Source organism: Netta rufina, assembly GCF_964035555.1.
Source record: "Netta rufina genome assembly, chromosome: 2".
NCBI classification, from domain to species: Eukaryota; Metazoa; Chordata; class Aves; order Anseriformes; family Anatidae; genus Netta; species Netta rufina.
Window position 1 is genome coordinate 122,871,031 of NC_140124.1, and position 20,255 is coordinate 122,891,285.

The following is a 20,255-nucleotide window of genomic DNA, read 5'->3' on the forward strand; positions in this document are numbered from 1 at the left end:
ATGGAGGCAGTATGTCTGCAGTACAGTGAGTATTTGTACAAGGGCTTGAAAAGCAAGAGGCAGCATCAAATTGGCACTGTTAAGCATTGCCAACATGGGTATGAGCGGCATAGTTAGGAAACTACATTGAGAACTGCAGAAATGGAAATTAAAACCTCACTGAAGACAAAACCAAAGAAAGGAGCAGTCTATCCTTTCTCAATAAAAATGCCACATGAATGAATTCACATATATTACTGATGATTTAGATTTAACAAATACAACACAGCATCTGCTATGAAGCTACTCAGCTTGTCAATACTTGCTTGATTTTAACAGAGATTTCTATACTCACAGAAACTTTGAGAGATTTTCTCTCAGTCAATGTACTTCAAATCACTGTACAATCTGGACTGGATCAGTACTCTTCAAACCTTATAACTAAACTATAACCAGCACTTCAATTAAAGTATAAAAATGCGGATAAACAGCAATATTCATCATAATAAAAAGCTGTATTTACCCAAAAATCTACGAAGTTTCATCGTATCTAACTGGAAGTGTTCAATTAGTCCATGAAGATTAAACAGATGAAAGGTTAAGCTGACTAGACTGTTTCCTAAAAATAAGATGAAAATACTAATTCATTGGAAGTCATGAAATCAGTGACTTTCACAAGAAATGTACTTCAAACAAATTGGTGACAAAAATTACACAAGCAGATTTCTCTACACCAACTTAAGGTTAATATTTAAATTTCATTGCATAACAAGATTCCATCAACTATCTCCTGTAGCAATCACCAATACTGTCCACTGTCAGCTGATAAGAGGAAAATATTACCAAACATTAAAAAAAGCAGAGTTTCACTGTGCAAATCTGTTAAAGCAGTATTCAACTTTGTGGTACATCGCATCACGATTTTTATAAATGGACACACAGGTTAAAAAGGAATACCAGAACAGTCAGGCAAACATAAAAGCCAGTCAACACTGTTAACTTGTGTACATTGCACATGTGCAATCTTGTGTCTTTTCTTTGTGAAGCCATTCCTTACTCACCCCAAAAATCAAAGAAAAAATGTTTACATTTCTCTAGGAAATGTATACTATTACGAGCTTACAATGTACTTTGCCTATTCACAGCTATAATATTACAATCACTTGCAGTGACAAAACAAATAGAACTGTGTGAGCCAGGGAAATAACCTGCACGCTTACTGTTTACTTGAAACAGCTTGCAGATTATTTGTATTTACTCTGCAAACAATATGTAACGATGGATTACTCAGCTTTGGTACATTTACTCTGACAATCTTCATTTAGCAGGAATTAGAGAACGTAGCATGGGCAGAAACTGAGGTACAAAAAGACAAAGGTGTCTGCTAAATCTGGCTTATTACTAGGCTTGACACGTGCATGCCACTTCCTCGCAGTAAGATACACAGTTCTTCAAAGAGCATTTACTGAGTAGCTAATTTCTCACAGGCTCGTCCAGGGCAGCTCATCCAGCAATGCTCTGTACACAGCATTCTCCTCTTAAAAACTTTCAATAACAAGACTGCCTGTTCAAAACATTATCCTAAAATCATTAAATTAAAATGCAAAGAGGATAATATAGAAAGGCTCCCACAATAGAAGCTGCAGTGAGAGTAACTAAAGGGTATCCAAAAAAAAAGCGTACTTAGGATAGAGAAGGCCCCATATAGAAAGGAGGACTTCAGTTTATCGTGAGTAATCTGATCTAAAATAAACTATGCTTATAAACAATTTAGCTTGCGCACCCAACTTTTTTCGTTCAGTTAATCAGAACTTATAATTACCTTATATCAGAACTTACATGTATAATTACATCCTATCTGCAAGAATCCCCACTGTTTTCATTTTTACATCCGTGCTTTGCATTAAATGAAACTGTGAGGACCCTACTTTTACTGTAAGTTAAGCCAACCATCCTTTTAACAAAACAGCAGAGAAAATTATCTTTTGGTGCCATGTTTTCCTTTCTGAACTTCGTTTCTGTTTCCTCCTGCCAAACTTTAAGCACACTGACTGCATCTCTGCTACCAGCTCCTCTTGACTGACGAAAGAACTGCAGCAGCTGCTCTTCATTCACAGCCCAGGCTCCAAGAGCTTTCCACACTGGCACACATGCCTGTCTCCGTGGTGTTGGACTCATCTCCTCCTCCCATTCTATTCAAAATCCAGTTTCCATTGCTGCATATTATAACACAAGACTTCTCCCTATCCACTCCATTAGCCTTTCTCCCTTCCAGCACATTTATAAATCTCTTTTCTAACTGGCTGTCTACTAAAAAAGTAGTAATAGTCTCTAAAGGAATTAAAACTGTTCTACCCAACATTCAATTAACCCAAAAAATAATTTGTTTAGTGAAACTGACCTTTTGGACACAGACATGTAAATTAACAGCATTCCATAATTAATAAAAAAAATTACATTAGCAAATTTAATTGTCAATGTATATCAAATTACTACTTACAGCACAAAAAGAGAGAACAGCACCTGCAAAGTACAATGGCCTCTGCTACAAATCAATGATTATTATCAGTACTGACAGTAATGGCATTTTAAGAGAGTGGCAAGGCAAACTAGAATTTAGATTAAGGACTATTCAATCAAAATGGTACCTGATGAAATCTGTGTTTTTGAGTGAACAAACAATCACATCACAACATAAGAGCAACAGCTAAATTATGCTAAGAGATAAAAACATGAATGAAATAGAAAAAGTAAACTCACCATTTGTCAGTCTATCGAAAAGAAAAATATCAAAATTCCAGTTTCCAACCTTCTCCAGCATACACTGAAAGAAAACACAAAAGCTGTAACTTTGTTTTCCTCAGCATATGCCTATCTTCCCATAGCCCAGAGGAAATATTTATTATTTCAGACTGATATACATGTAAATCTTAAGAATCTCTATATACAAAAAATCGTATTAAAAATGATTGCCTGATTACAGGAAAACTTTAGCATATGTGCCTCAAATTACAAAACTGACATATAAGAAGTGTCTTAACAGTATGGGTCTGAGATCTCCCCTTCATACTCTTAGTCATTTGCTTAAAAGAAGTGACACGATTTTAAAACAATTAGGTTATAAACAGAAGCAGTATGACAGAGTAACTCTGTTTAGACACAAAGTTGAGACATCTTAAAGGCCCACACTTGACATTTCACGTAATCTTTTTAATAGATATATGGATCACAAAACACTACAATGACTTCCAACGTTTTGTTTCAGAATCTTTTCCAGATTTTTGCAATGCATTAATAGTTACCCCGTGAGTAGCCCTTTATGTTAATTTCTCTCTTTCCCTTTTTGTTCATATAGAAGAAACAGTATCTACATTTTTTTTTTTTACTAGGAATATAAAACAACCTTGTAATTTCTTCCTAATAATCTTGCTTTTCACTTTGCATCTCACTGGACTAGCACTTCGCAGCCACTCCACATGAACTATTTTTTCACGAACATAGATGAAGAGCAAAGCACATTCTAGTCCTCAGAGTTTGTTTTAAAATTGATACTTGCTTTCTCATGTTCCCATTAAATTAGTAGCTGCTTTGTGATCCAGTTACTATGTCCTAGTTTTTCCTTCACCAGCCATTAAAACTGAGCTACCAGAAGAAATAAGCAGCATTAACAAGATGTTTCTGCTGTTAAATTGCATATATATTTTTAAATTCATCCACAAAGTTATCAGGTTCTTCCTATACTGGAGCCTGATTACACTATATAATATCAGACATGCTGTATTTTAACAATATTCTTTTTCTGCATCAAGGTTCCTACCAAAAACCATTATACACAACCAGTAGCAAGACCCAGCCTTTGGGCTCTCAACAACCTGTAAACTTTGCCTGCTCATTCCCCTTTGGCATCCTCTGTCACCAATTCACCAGCCCTTTCTTTATCCAGCTAACAAATTGTTAGTATTGCCTCTCTTCCCACATGCTTTACCTGTCCCATAGCACAGGCATATTACAGCTATCATACTTTTCTAGAACTGCATATAAAAAAATGTCATTTTGATGTAATATTCTACTGATAACTTCAATTACTACATTTTATTGAGCTTGCAGTAGTAGTCAGTCACTCCTTCAGATGGTCATTAATGAAATCAGACTAAAAAGGGGAGGGAGAGAAAGAAATTGCCCAAATTGTTCCATTACATTTCTTAAATACAGATACATTCTTCTTCACTTTTTCTTCAATTATTATGGTGATAATATATCCTTGATTCACTAGATTTTTTGTTTTGTTTTGTTTTGTTTTGTTTTGTTTAAACTGCAAACCACGTAAGTTCTAAACAATACCCCAGTAAACTCAGGGGAGGTGAAGGAGTTTGTCAGAAATCACATAACATTCGCTGGACCTTATAAAGTATTTGCAAAACATACATGCACACATAAAAATAGATGCTTAAAAACCTGTTTCCTTGCACTGCCTCTTAACATGATGGTGCTATATGCAAACAAACATTTTAAAGACACGCTTGATAAAACCAAGATAAAAATTAAGCCACCAACCTTTGCTTGTCCATTATAATCATCATCTAAAATGTTTGAAGAGTTTGGAACAGTGATACCACGGAAAAAACGGGAAGATCTCAGGTATCGCTGGAAACTAAGCAATCTTCTCACATTTCTTGCAGACACAGACACTTCAATTTCAGAATTTGCTATTTAAAAAAAAAAACAAAAAAACAAAAAAACAAGAAAATAAATACTCTCTCTAAAAACACTTTACCAAGAAACACTGTTCAAGGAAGTCTGGTAGAACAACTGCACAGCCTTTTTTTTTTTTTTTTTTTTTTGGTGCATCAAATGTTTCGGCCATGAACAGAGATCACTATGAATAGTGAATGCAGAGATATGGCTTAGAAAAGAACGTTTTCTATTTAAGCATCCTGTGAAGAAAAACAAATATTTAACTTATAGCTGCAACGTTTCTTTCTAAGGAACACTGCTACTGTTAGGACAGAAATATTACAGAAATTGTGCAAACACACAAATATTGCAAGCAAGTTCCTTTTGGAAAACTGCTGTCACATATGCACATCTAACCCGTGTCCCTAGCAAATCATATTAGATACATATACCATCTAAAGAATGTGTTGATGCAGAAGTTATAAAGTGATTTTGTGCATCTACAAATAACACAAATACAGATTTTAAAGCTCAGAAATTTTCTTAATTTTACTAGCAAGGTTTTAACACACGAGCTTTTTCAGGTAATTTTACCCAGAACTACTTCTCTTGAAAAAAAAAAGAGAAACAATCACACACCGACCTACACTTCTCCCAGTGTATCTAACTTCCTTTCGCAGTACAGTTTAACAACTACAGAATGTGTCTGTAGTTTCCTTTCAAAGAATAACCCAACTATTTTGCTTTACTTTTATTAGGCTAACCAGTTTAGCCATCCAAAGGACTCATGCTAGCTTATGACCACTTTTGTTTCAGAAACCTACAGACCAAAGTACACATCGCTACCATTTCTTTGCAGCGGTTCAGATATTTCCAATCTGAAATATTTATGGCCAAACTTCACCTTTACTCTCTTTCCAGCATTACTCCGAACAGTAGTTTAACGTAACCAACATTCAATAATTTTTACGTTCCTTCATTTTGTCCAAAAAGATGTATATTAAAAAGAAAAGAACATGTTAAGATAGGAAGTAAAAGCAAATATGCTGTTTTCCAAAAACACAGACTTTCAAAAACAACATGAACCCAACTTCTTGACCTTCCACAAGCAAGGCAGATTAGAAATCAGTGAAATAAACTATCATAGTATTTGTTTTAACACACAGCCTAAAATATGTTAAGAGACAAAGTGTGTGGCCTTATTAAGGACCTAAATTAAAAGCCTCGATGATTTCTAGTGAGAGCAGTTTGATTCTATGCAAGATAATATGCAAGATAAAGCTTTAATTATATAAATTGGTCTCCCTGCAGAAGATACACCGTTCTTTCTGCTCCACATTACCTCCTTGATTTATTTCCAATCTACGCTAATAAAGCATTTCTGAACAGAAAAGAATTACACTAACACACAGTATTTGAAGTGCAGCAACATTTTATATCAATTGTCTGAATTAACAGCAATCTAATTGACAAAAGGGGAATCATCTTTCAGACACAGCTGAAAAGCATCAGGTAGCTTACCGGGACACTGAATTAAGTTCCTATCATTTCAAAGAGCTAACACGGACAACTTCAAATGAAATATTTTTCTCCTACTCATCCCAGTTAAGGTCAGGGGCACTTCCTCTGAAGACACTGATATACATATATCCAGGTTATGTAAGCAGGTATACTACATATGATAAATTTGCTTATAAAAACAGCGTTCTCAAATACAGAAGGCAAATAAATAGATTCTGTCATGATGCATTACCATGACAATATTTTTTAACCAAGTTTATTAACAGAGTACAGTCTGAGACACCGTCAATCCTGCAGAACACAGAAGCAGGCAGCACTGTAACTGCTCCTGTTAGCACAGCACAGGTTTTGAAGTTATTTTTTCCCTCTTAATCTTGATCTAGTTGCTTAAAATCCAACTTTCAGACCTGAGGTCATTTGGTTTGAAATAAAACAATATAAAATGACTACATTTTGGTCATGAAATTATCTAAAATGTCCACAAATCCATATACAAAGTCCAGGAACTTCACAACATCTCAGTAAAAGAAAATACTTCAATAGGAAAAGTCTTTCAGAAGTACAAAGTTTTCTTGATCATGAGTAGGCTTTTTATAGATCTGTAGTTAACAAAAAGCTACTCCTGATGTCATGCTACGAGTAACTCTTTCATAGATGCCACTCAGTCTTTGGCAGAACAGCAGCACAGTGTAGGTAACACAAGTAAAACACATTTTTGACAGCAAAGCACAAAAGCATGATCATTCAGCTGTCTGTCCCTACATTCCACCTATTTTCACATTTGTAAGTCATTTGAGGGGATTTGCACAAATTTCAATATTTTTTCTCACTATGTGGGTACAGAAAAAATAAATTTTCAAAGGAAATGCAGTTTCCTGTGAAGCTGAACAGTCACTGCTCTTCACTTTGCAATGCACTAGTAAGATGCAACTTCAACATAATTTTCACCTCTAAATTATCATCAGTTTGTACAGTTCATAAACCACGACCTGTCCGTATCATTTTAATCCTCCTCCTTATTTGGTTAAAGAAAAAAAGTCCAGCCTCCAACCATTTCGTGCTTCAACTGTTCCAGCTGATGTAATTCAAGCAAGCTACGACAAAGCTGACTTCATTCCATATCTTTCTAGGCATCACTACTGCTATTACAGCCCCACGAAATGGCTGGAGGCTGGAAGGGACCTCAGGAGGCCATCTGGTCCAACCCCCTCCTCAAGCAGGGCCACCCAGAGCAGGCTGCCCAGGCCCACATCCAGGTGGCTTTTGAAGATCTCCAAGGAGGAGACCCCACAACCTCTGTGGTCAACCTGTGCCAGGGCTGGGTCACCCACGCAGTGAAGAAGTGCTTCATGTGCATGTGCCGGTGCCTGGGGCTGCTCCTCCTCAGGTGCAGGACTTGGCGTTTCCCTTTGAGCTACTATTCATTCCACACATATACCCTAAGTTCAGCTGAAGGTACTAACACCTCAACCAAACATCCCATTATTTAGACCTCCAGTGATCAGCATAACTTCCAAATGAGAGATTTTGAGCCCTTCCAGAATGCCTGGTTCAGGGGGACTACACCAACCCAGCGAGTGAGCTGATCTCCCTAAAATAGTTAGACATTTGATATGGGATGATTGGGGATAGGTGAGTCAGATGTGGAGGTTTGACAGGTAATTAATTTAAAAAGGAGGCAGAAAAAGAAAATAGCTAGCTTTCAAGGAAGAAAATTTCAAGGAGAAAAAAAAAAAAAAAGGATTTTTAAGCTGCAGTAACACTGAGAGCATCCACATTTGCAGCCCCCTTTTTGTCAGAAAGTATTATTGTAAGGGATAAAAGGGAAATAAAAATGAAAAAAATAAATCCCTTTGTGAGTTATGGCAGACCAGCAAAGACAAGTTCATGGGAAGGACTGCTAAAGCCTAAAAGGTGCAACAGTGCAACAGAAACTTGTTTCCCCTTTATATATATATGATTAACGTAGTTTTATGACTAATGATAGAGAATTCTTTGCTAATTTCAGTAAAAAAAATAAAATAAAATGAATACAGGGCACCACAATGGCTTTACTTTCTTTTCATTTATAATGGAAGGGTGCATTACCTTTGCTCAAGACATATATAAAAAGACATGAAAACATTCCTCCTCCCAGCCCAAATGTCCTTCATTTCATTTGCTTCTTTTCATGAGCTTTCCGTGTGCTAAATGCCTTTCTAATGTCTTACCCTGAGCATTTGTTCTTAAGAGATAAGGACGGTATAAGGATAAATTAGAATGATAAAATAAATAAGTACATGACATGAAAGCAAAGTCAGGATGTTGGAAGTGCTAAGAAGGAAGCTGCAGCAGTCAGATCCAGCTTTGATGCAAGAAACCAGAAGACAAACTGTAGGTCTTTGTGCCTGGTCAACAGCAGCTCTCCTAGGACGTTCCTCCTTTTTCAGTTCATCCCCCACTTAAAGTTAGAATACCATCCGATGTGATTTTTACTTCTAAGCTCGTTTATTTATTTATTAGGATAGTCATTCTCGTTTTCAGGCATCTAGAAATGAGATGCTAATAGGACAAAAAATCCGAAATACTCTAAAATAACGGTTTACTAACATCAGTTATTTTAGCAAAATGTTATGAATGCACATCAGAAAATTAAGTTATGCAAGTTGCCTTCGTGCAACAGGTTTCATCCGCATCCCAAGACACTTAGTCTAATCCTTTCCCACTCCCAATCTTTGAAGCGTATTCTATTTCACGAAAAGAAAGAAAAATTGTCACATTTCACAGGGACTTTAGAAATTTTTTTTCTTGTGTTAAAATAAAAAGACAAAATAGGGAAAACACAAAGCCACCTTAGACTGATATATTTATTCTCAATATTTTCATCTTTTGTACAGTAAGGAAAAAGAATGAAAGGAGGAATGACAACTTAGTGGTTTAATTTCTTATTTATAGAAGCCTTAAATCCTAGCAAAACCGATTCGGTTTTCTTTTAATGCAAAGATAACTCCTAGCCTCTGATGGGGTTTTGGTCAAAACAAGGCAATCCAGCTCATGAACTTTACTTACCTCCACATCTTCCCTCCTACAGCCTGAAACATAGATACAAAATTATCTATGATAAAAATTATTGATTTTTACTATTATCAGTAGAAAGAGTTTAACCAAGGATATCTGATATCTCTGCCACTAACATAAATAAAAATGAGGATGTATAATATAAGAAGTGAAAGCATGGATCTTTCTCACGTTTGAATATCAAACAGGAGTTTGAGGTGCACAGGGCCACCAGAGGAGATTCTTTTTCTAAAAAAAAAATGAACTACAGAGAATCTCTTCTCTCTTCATGGAATATTTCACAATTTTGGTATAGTAAAGACAACTACACATTTACTTAGCTATTCCTTTCATGATTTTTACATAGCAGGTATCACCAGCCCTGAGATACTAAAAGAAAGTTTCCACTACCTGTAAATATATTGAAAGAAATATTCAATTTCACATGACAACTGCAGCTGTATTTCTAAGGCCTTCCAAGATACAAATCATTTTCTATTTACGAACAATTTACAAGTATTACCTAGCACTTCACACCACTAGAGGGACCCATAAGCATTCTAATTTCACATCTATTCCCAACAAACCGTTATGAAGTGCATTGTATTAGATGTATTAGATTGTGTTTTCTCCAAGTTCTGTTTAGCTCTATACTAAGTTTTTCACTGTCATAGTTTGCATTTTTAGGTACTTTTCAGATATTTGGTATTAGAGTCATTAATAAAATCTATGATATAACTTGCAACATACAATTTCAGAAGAACTTTATATATAAAAAGATTACTGGTGTCTAAATTACATTGCTATATTTCCTTAGATCCACTCTTAAGCCCTGTTAGCATCATTGCAAAAATCCCCTCTTAAAAGAAAGTCAGGTCAAACTGTTTTAAGGTATCCCACGTATGCATTTGTGTACACATTCAGACTTTTTTTTTTTTTTTTTTTTAAGAAAACGATCACTGAAAATTCTGCGATGGATTAATGTTTAATGAAAGAAACATGGCTTTGCAAGTGTCTTCTGACTGACTGGAAAGAGGAAAAAAAAAAAGTACTAACTTTCAACAGATACAGATATCAACAGATATCCCCCAATGATCAAATACAACCATTAGGCACCAGTATCATGGAAGATGATCCCCCTCTCTGAAGGACCTTGCATAATAAAATACTGTCTTAGCAAAGTATAGAAGCCATAGACCAGGAGGGAAGCCACAGACTTCAGGATGGAAGAGACTTCTCATAGCTCTTTGGACCAACTCTCTGCTCAAAGCAAAGTATTTGAGAGAAATGACTCAAAGTACGGGGATTTTACTACTACAGTACAAATTAAACACCAAATCACCAATGGTACTGTATGCCTTTAAATAACACAGCACCAAACGTGTACAGAAAACACTACGAAAAGATATCTAAAAGGACTCTATCCATATAACTCTTTTGAATTTTGGCTCCTCAATCTTTGTAAATATCACAGGAACAATATAAAATTAAGTGAATTGAGCAATGGGACTCCTGTACTGAACTGAGTAACATTTTACAGTTACCTGAGAACTAGGGAACAGTACTCATAAGACATACACTTTTCCTACCAATATACTGAATCATAACCCTAGCAATCTTGTAGTTACGTACTTTTCTTTGACCCGACTCCATCTAAAGGGCAAGGCAAACCTGTAGCTCACACCAATAAACTTCATTGAAAGAAAATACATAGCTGAGTATCATCAGAATACACTAACGTTTCTTGGGGGGAAAAAAGTTATACTTAAGTGTCGTCAGTGTTGAGATGTTAATGCTCTTGAAGAACAAACAAGAACACATGACAACGTAATGGTTCGAGTTTTCTCCCAAAACAAGGATAATATATTCCAGACCGTCACCAGATCTTTTTTTCTAGATGTCTTCCAAGAAAACACCCACTCTTTTGTGTTGTATAATTCTCCAGTTCCATGACAATGGAATGACAGAACTATCAAGTCATTCTTCTTGGCCATTCTTCCCCACACACACAAATGAAAGAAGAATTCAAAAAAGAAACACTCTGGTTGACGGAAAAAAGGAGAATTCCTTTAAAAGGCTGCATGACTGTAAGTAGAAAAGTCACACTGGAAACAGGCAAAAACAAATGAATTCTTGCATTTTTTATGATGGCAAACTTGGCTCCAAGTATAACTTTAAAAATAAGCTACCTGGAAAAATGGACACATTAAAGAGGTTCAAAAGAAGTGAAAAAACTAGGATGTGACGGTGTCTTCTTCTAAGGTCAGACTTACCTCAGCAATAAAACACTGCGCTGTACCTGTGCAAGACTCCAGAGCACACATGCTGTTTTACAGAAACTTGAGAAGAAATTTGCAGATAAAACAACCATCTACCACAGCAAAATATATGCGTATCTGTCCTGTATTCTCAACTGGAAGCTTTTACATGGAAATCTTCCTTAACCAAGCTTACAAATACACTTGGATTTCAAGTTTAATTTCACTGTTTTCTTTTGACCAAAGCTCTTTTTAGATTTTCCCGTGACTAGGCTTTTGCAGCTTCCCTTGTGTGATTGCATTCTCTGCACTAATTTAAAGCAAAAATCTCTCTCATCAGAATGAGAGAAACTATTTTAGCACTCCAGATTATGAATAATGAGACGCTAATTTCAGAACATGTCCTGCACAGAAAGGCAACTTTCAGAGAAATCTCTTGAGTGTGAGCCTTTCAGTCCTTAGTGCTGGTATTTTCACACAGAAATAAAATACTTAAATCAACCTCTGACCACATGGGAATCTCCTCGCGTGATTTTCTTTGTTGGGAAATTTGCCTTTCTTCACAGTAGAAGATTTAAGAATAGCTTTCTTTCCTGTTCAACAAATTCAGCTCAGTAATTCCTCTATTTTCATGAAATAAAAATGAGCATTCAGCTTCTTCTGGGCTGTGCTCATTTTATCTCAGCCTCTAGATGACAGTCAAAAGCATGTTCGGGTACTGTTATGGATTTCCCAAACTCTTTAAGGCAATCAATTTGGACTTGAATTCTTCTTCCTCACTTGACTTCTGGCTTTTCATCTAAGATAAGTCTATTTCACTGTCCAAGGTATATCTTTTTAAATGATTTGTGAACGAAGCAAGTTCAAAGCAACAGTGCAAATGCAGATGCTGACACTTTGCTGACGCTTGCCAGATCTCAAAGTAGCAGATACAATGTTCAGTGAATTTATCCACACTTATATTTGTCTGAAAGTTGTACACCAAAGATAAAATCTGGCATTTCTTCATGTGTTTGCACTCAGAGAATCAGATTTATACATCGCCAATGCAAGTCACCTGAACTCTTCCTTTCCACTATAAAAAAGGCTCCGAATGCAGCCAGGAAGAAGACATCTATCTATATCTCAGTGATGTCAGTGAGCTCCAATCACGTTTTCTCTCCAGGATGTATCTCTGTACTGTAAGCACCAAGTTGATTCAAAACTGAGTCATTCCTAAATGTTTACAGAAACATACTGATTAACTCAAAAATCCTTTCTTACCTCTAAGATATTTTAACTCACAGATGTGACATACTCAGTTATCTCTGGAACACCAAGTAGAGCCACGTGTTGGCAACATCACCATCATCTCGTACAAATATGCTCAGACTACAGTGGCATGAGAGAATTCTGACAGCCTTTTGACAAGATCTTATCTATTTTGGTGCAGATACAAAAGGAAAAAGCAAGAATAAAAAAAAGTTTCCTCTCCACAAGACCAAAGCTTTTTGGTTGGTTGGTTGTTTTTTTTGTTGTTGTTTGTTTGTTGTTATCCGTTTTTTCCAGACTATACCCAACAACCTTTTCCCAAAAAGGAATTTTATAAGGATTAAATTGTATCTGCATAAGATGCTTCATGGTTTTGTTTGTTATCTTACTTATTCATTTTGGCTTCATTTCCCCACTGTAACATATTGTACGCCTCACTGAGCATATTCACTGATTTTTCTCAGGTGAAACTGAGTGATGGGAGCACACAATACATTCTTCTGTTTGTACATGCCAGAGTCTTCACAAACACAAAGAAAATATCTACACATATATACATGCATACATTTTAGCAAATTAAACATTACTGATAACCTCTAAATAACCAGAAAATAAAAACCTAAAACTTTATTGTTGGTTTGCTATTTTTAAAAAGGGAACATTCATATACCATCATTTACCAATTATTCTAGAAAATGTTTTGTTTTGCAGCAGCTTTAATCAATGTAATCTGTTGACATTAAATTGTTCAGAAACAATTCAAAAAGCAACCACTTTAATTGTAAACTATTTGCAAGCCACCAGAGAACGAGAATGGTCATAACCAACCACTGCAATCACTTTTAGGGCAACTTCCCTGAAAATCAAACAGCACATGACGGTAGTCAGACAGTAAAATGTCAAACTTGTTACCTGAGGACTGCAATGTGCTCTATGTTCAAATCAGTAAAATATTGTTAAAGTATATGCAATTTACTGTGTAACTGTGAAAAATGTATATCCACTGAACAAAAAACTACAATTAATTTACTTCTGAGGAAGAAAGTTATGTGGCTGTTCTCCCCTCTCCAGAATCCACAGCCTTTAGCCGCTAACTCGCCCATGGTTCCACAGAAACATAATCACCAGATGACAGTAACAGATAAACTACTAATTGACATCCCCATGATAACTGATTACAAACCAACATGTGGGACACAATACTGACTTTCCCCATGTGGCAGGATGTAGTCTTGTTCAAACAAAAACCTGTTTATTGTGCTGTCCTTTCTGATGAGTTCCCGTGAAGAGCTAGCAAAACATGATTCCTGGAACAGCATACAGTGTAGAAGAAAAGCTGGCACCCAAAAAACGTAGTTTGACCATCAGTCAAATCTTGCATTCATAATCCGCAGATGTGTCTCCCACACTACAGTCTCTAACAACAACAAAAACATTTTTCCAGCAATCACTTCACAACTGGTTTTCCTAGAAAGAAGGTACAGGTAAGAATACTCCTAGCCAATTTAGGGAGTTGAATATTCAATTACAGAATGCTGGAGTGAAGATGCGGACACTGAGCTTATAATCCTTAAGTAGAAGTGATCTTGAGATGTTAACAAAGTTTACTTTGGTATTTGGCAACGCAAGATAAAGTTGCAAATGAAAACAGTATTAAAAAGAAAAGTGATTGTTTTTTCAACCTCTGCCCCCACCCCCCTCACCCCCCCAAAAAAAAATAATCACAACAGTAGCTTTCTGAAAATACAGTCATGCCTTTAAAATTCTGTACTCTTCAAACCTATCAATAAAAGTTTGGATTAAGAATCCATTAATAAAACATTGGAAAAACTAGTTGGCAGTTTATTGGCTCGACTTCCTGAAAGACTTGGACATTCTTCACAAAACACCACTGAGAAAAAAAATGAAAACGATGCTTAACAACAAAAGTTAGCTAAGCAAAATATACAATGGCAATAATGCTTCAACACTGTGAATGATAGCCACGGCATGTCATCTGTAAAAGAGGTAAGCAATGATCGCTGCAAAATTTTTAGAAACACAATGTAGAGTTAGTCAATAACAGGTGAAAGTTACAATGAAGCTTCACAAACAGCATGAAGGAAACATAGCCAGGCATTACTGATGTTGGGTATGTAGCTGTCGTGGAGAGGAGAAAAAAAAAAAGACAACACTCAGATGCCTTAGCCTGCCTCTGCTGTAGAAGAGACCCATTTCAGCCCAGTTTTTGCTCCAAGCAAAGGAGAACGTGTTTTAGCTTGACTGGCTCCTCTCTTATGGTTGACCATTTTTCAGCCCCATAGATGAACAAGGCAAAATTCTTCTGGAGTTACCAGAGGAAAAAATAAATAAGTATCCCAAGAATCAGCTCAGGTCAGGTCCCACAACTCCTCTCTATCTGCAGTCAAGTAGCAAGATACTAAAACTGTTTTGTCTAAAAACTATTAGGGAAACACTGATCAGGACTCAATTAGCATTGCAGGGAGAATGAAAACTTATTTTTTAATTCTGTAAAAGAACAGATAATTTATTGGTACTGTGGGATACAGGGCTGAATTCCTTACATGCCCTCATTCACCTTATTCTTTATAGGAAAGAAACTCTATATGAAGAAGCAGGAGTCTGAAGTCTGCGATCAACTCTGCAACAGGCCACGATTCTTAAGTGTAAAATAAATCTGACTCTAATGTGGCAACTCTGAGAACTGCCACAGCAGCTGACTCCAGAGGAAAGTTACAGCCGAAGAATTTTTGGGCCTCCTAGCAACATTCCTTGCTGTCATCAGACACCGCAGTTGATGTTGCTAAAAGTTGCTGCCTGTGCCTGAACAAGTAGGGGCAAGAAGAAAGGGTGTGAAAATCCTTTTCCTCATCTGCCTGATGCACAACTGTCAAGACGGGAACAGCGTGACGAGTATCATAGAAAATACAGTTAATTTGATGATGGCAATAATATCACACAAGACTAACATGCTGTTCTTTTAGTATTACTGTTAATATTTTCCTGTATCAGCATGAAATGCCATATCTTTTTATATATATATGTATATAAAATTCATAAATTGCATGCTATTTTTACAAAGGTGTTTGTTTGTTTGTTTTTTAATTCTCAGCAGAATTATCAGGACTTGAGACAGAATCTCTCTCCTCTTTATTTAAACATTCAACACATCATACTCTTCAAACTTTGTTTTCTCACCTATTTTGTGAAACTAACTTTTGAATGAAACTAAGAGTTTGAGATTTAAGTAGTGACCTACTTTAAAAATGAGCATCTTCAGGTAGATCAGACTATCAATTAGCACAGTTTCTGCCACTCCTTTTTTTTTTTATTAATAAGGTTATTACAACCACACTTGTTACCGTGAAATAGCTTTTCCAAATCTCACCGTTGCACAGCCTATTCAGAATTGTGCAGCTACAACGTTGGTATAGATACTTCGTGACGATACATTAATATTATTTGCATCCTTGAATTAACACGTCTTCTGTGTTCTGCTGCATATTCAGGTATGGTGGTTACTGCAGCTTTGATATTACAAGTACTGATACATTTAGTTGTAATATGGATGTAGAGAAAAAAAAAGTAAAATTATTCAAAAATATTCTTATTGTAATACTTCTCTGAGGAAAAAGAAAAAAAAAAGTGTTTCCTAAAACCCATAATTTAAAAAAATAGCCTGCTATTTGCTTATAACACTTTCATCTCTATTTTAGATTTGTCTGCCTGTGAAAAATTTAAGGTCTAGCTACTTGTTGGAGAAAATGCAATATTAACTGACTACGATCAGGTCAAGAACAATGTACTGTAATTCTTTTCAAGCATCATCCTGCACCGAGCCCTTCTGCTGCAGGGAAGTATTCTTCTCAACTGATTGTGTCTTCCAAGTAAGTACTCAGCATACACATCAGTATTTTTAGATAAGTCTTATTTTCCACAGGAATTCAGGTCTAAATTCAATAAATACAAGTTTAAGCTATGTTTTTAGAAACAGAAATTTAGTGGTGAAGATTTTCTTATTCAATTTTTGGTAATGAAGTAGCATGAAAGATTTTCTTAAGTAATATAAAAAATGGTCTTGCTATATAAGCTGCTAACTCTATTTTTAGAGGCTCATTAGTTAAACTTAATGGAAGCCTTTGTTTATTTGTCATTAATCTGCTTTTAAATACTTACAGTGAAAAATACGGAAATCAATGTATGGATGAGAACCTCTTCTCTCTGTTTCAAATCCTGCCCGACTTCTTACTCGCACATCTCCTAGAAACAGGGTCAAGAGTGAAATAAAAGTGTGGAAGAGTGGCAGAGATAAAATGCAAATGAACATAGCCTGGAGGGGTAAAGATTCATGTACTTAATGGAGTAGGGTTATTCAAACAATAGGCCTATTTCAATGCTTTTCGTTTTAAAGGTGAAATTCAAAACAAAGTTTGAAGACTTGTTAAACATGCAATTGCATGCTTTCTCGTCAAAACCTCTCCTGCCTAAGCGTACGTTGCCAGAAGCATGTGACAAGCATTCAGATGAAATTAAGAACAGCTTGCTACACCAGTATGGTAAAAACGCACCTTGATATGACAGGAAACAATAACATTGAAAGTTGATTTGTTCCTCAGTAACACACATAAAACGATAACATTTCGTATAGTACAAAAAGATTCAGCTTCTAGAAATGGTAGCTTTTAGCAAATAAGCTAGTTACAGTATGATTTTATTTTACATAATAGAATATTTTCCCACTAGCATTTACTTACTTGCGCTCAGCTGTTTGAATATTACACATGAGCCTATTAAAATACCAAAACTCAGTATTAAAATTTTATAAAACTATTTTGCACTGCAATTAGCTTTAACCTGAATTTTAGCATGCTTGTTGATTTCTACTTAGGCATTTTACCAACTGAAAGCTGATCAGTATTCTTTTGTAAGGTAGATGTATGCATAAGCAGTTCACTTGGATTAAAGCTTTCACTTTAAAAAACCTTTACCAATTATAAATTTGGGCAAACCAAATGCATTACACCCTGAGACCTTAACAAAAAAGTGAAATCTAAGATGTGGAAATTTTCTGGTTTCTGATTATGAAAATCCTTTAAGTGTAGTATGCTCCCCTCTTCAAACAATGATTTTCATGTTAATCAAAATTATTTAATGCAAGAAATCAAGATTGATTTTAATATGTATATATAGTGCTATTTAACGTAAAGGTTTTTAACTAGTAGTATTCTAACTGCTTTTCCTTTGCCAACTGGCTAATTTGTAATGTTGAAGACGACAGTGTAAGTCAGAAGATACTAAAGTTTTGGTCAATATCTTTAGGTAATATACTTTCAGCACTTAACCATCTGTCCAGAGATACATATCTGTAAGCACAGACATATCCATAGTGACACACTTCACGTGAATGTTATCTTGTGAAGCACGCTGGAAGCACCACAGAAGATAAGTATATCCCAGGCTCCCTCTGTAAAGAGCCTAAAGTTTTCTTATCAGTAAAAACATACTAAATACTTTTTTTTTTTTTTTAAACTGAAAACCTTAACAGAGCTGCAAGGTAAAGTAAGTCCATTGCTATCTATAGAAATTTTCAGAATGTGGTCTGAATTATTTTCAGACCACTGACAATTTATTGAATTAAAAATTTCAAGTATTCATCTGAGCAGTGGTGCAAGAGGCTTGTCTTTTCCCAGACAATACAGAGGCAGCAAATTGTAGAACTCTTCTGTTAGGCACAAAGACAGCTGGTGGATTTAAAGAATGAGCGAATAAAAAGGAAAAGAGGAAATTTAGGAAAAGGGGAGGTGAGTACATTAGTAGTTGTATAAGAAAGTATGTTTACACAAAGGAAAACGTAGCCTTCATTATCTATCATGCAAATTTATCTGACAAATCAGTCAGACAGCTGTGTAAATTTTCAGTGCACCAGCTGAACTGAGCAGTTGAGCTTTTTTTTTTTTTTTAACAGAAAATATAACTTGTATAAATGATATTTATTTTTCAAAGTATCCTTAACTTTCAAAATGTACCAGCCTTAACATGAATCAGCAAGTAGTTTCAGGCAGTATATTGCTGCTCTTGCGAACAACTTACTTGTTCGAAGAGTCAAGGTAAGGAGAAGTTCACCGAAAAATACCTGGAGACTAACATGGAATGCTGCAAACAACAGAACGAGCAGGTTCATCTGACAAATGGTACCTAGAAAAATTCCCTCCTTTTTTTTTTTTTTATTAATTATTTTTTGCTGGTGCCTACTCCCAACAGCTAGAATAACGGTACCTCTGTTTCTCTTGAAATGCCATCAATGTTGTAGATTTTGAGTAGGACAGCAAGAAAAATGCAGGACTAACTCCGCTGCTTTTATCAGGAGCTATAAAATTGCCTATTTAGAGGAACAGTTAATCAAAAGTAGAAGTGGAATATTAAGCATACATGTGGCAAAAAATTGATGGTAATAAGATACGGGTAAAATGAGATTATATACTTGCATACACATTAATTAAATTCTCAAAGGAAAGCAAAAAATGTCATTAAATAGCTGTTAAGGAAAAATTTGTTCCTTACAAATACAATCTCTTTGGTTGTGGTAGAAAAAGGTCATTTTGTTAAGAATCGAGTTCTCAACCACAGTTTCTACAGAATACACTTGAATTTATTCTGGAATTCTGCAGAATGTTAGCAGTTCTACAGAACTACAATGTGTTGCAATAAGCCTAAAGTAGAAATTCCTATTGGGTCAAAACAAAAGCAGAAGAGCTCTCTTCACTATTGTTGTATAGTACTAGTGCATTTTTCAAGATTTCAGACCAAAAATGCATTTTGAAAAACTGCTTCAAATAGACAAGTAGTATACATCTGTCTGAAATTCCCACACGTATAAAATAAAAAGGAATAACACGTCACTGACTGTGTGTTAGCATATTACGAAATCATGTGCCTAAACACAATGAGATTAATCTCTACTTCACATGTTGTTAGTCCCACAACATCCAGGAGTACCTGACCATTATCTTGAAGTCATTGTTCAGTTGATCTCTGAAGATCAACTGATGCCAAATGTGCTAACTTTACATGCTGATTTGCTTGGGAAATTCTGCATGAGATTTTGTAACCCTATCACTTGGAAATGAACTTAATTTTAAGAAAAATGTGTTCATCATCATAGGTAACTTAAAAAAAACACATAACATTTCAAATGACTTTTTACCAGACACTGTGTAATTCTTTCAAACAGCAACAGAAGTCAACATCAGAGCTGGTTATTATTGTAGTAGCTGAAAGATAATTAAACTCAATACCTAAAACAAGATAACTTATGAAAAGTTATTTATTTAGGCCTTTTAAAAAAATATCAAAGTGGTTACAAAAATCTTTTGAAACCATCAGATCACACTGCTTGTAAGGTAAATTTCCTTGAAGGAAACAAAGTGGTAGCAAGCTGACAGTTTTTAAAGTGTCACTTTATAAATTTTAGCCACTGTGAATTAACTCCTCTGCTTCCTTAGGGAAGGCATTGAAGTCCATCATCTTAATGACAGT

The 20,255-nt window shown here is 35.5% G+C and overlaps 1 protein-coding gene across 3 annotated transcripts in view; it reads right to left on the reverse strand.

The window, feature by feature from the left end:
* The window catches only part of PDE7A (phosphodiesterase 7A), a 73,271-nt gene that overhangs the window by 10,820 nt on the left and 42,196 nt on the right, over positions 1-20,255 (reverse strand). The window contains exons 3-6 of one of the 3 annotated variants that reach the window (XM_084282947.1): positions 16,896-16,979; positions 4,534-4,685; positions 2,740-2,803; positions 503-598 (exon numbers count right to left, since the gene is read on the reverse strand). In XM_084282947.1, coding sequence (XP_084139073.1) covers positions 503-598; positions 2,740-2,803; positions 4,534-4,685; positions 16,896-16,979 — 396 coding nt within the window. The remainder of the gene's footprint in view (positions 1-502; positions 599-2,739; positions 2,804-4,533; positions 4,686-16,895; positions 16,980-20,255) is intronic. The other 2 variants (XM_084282948.1, XM_084282949.1) reach the window with 2 other exon arrangements.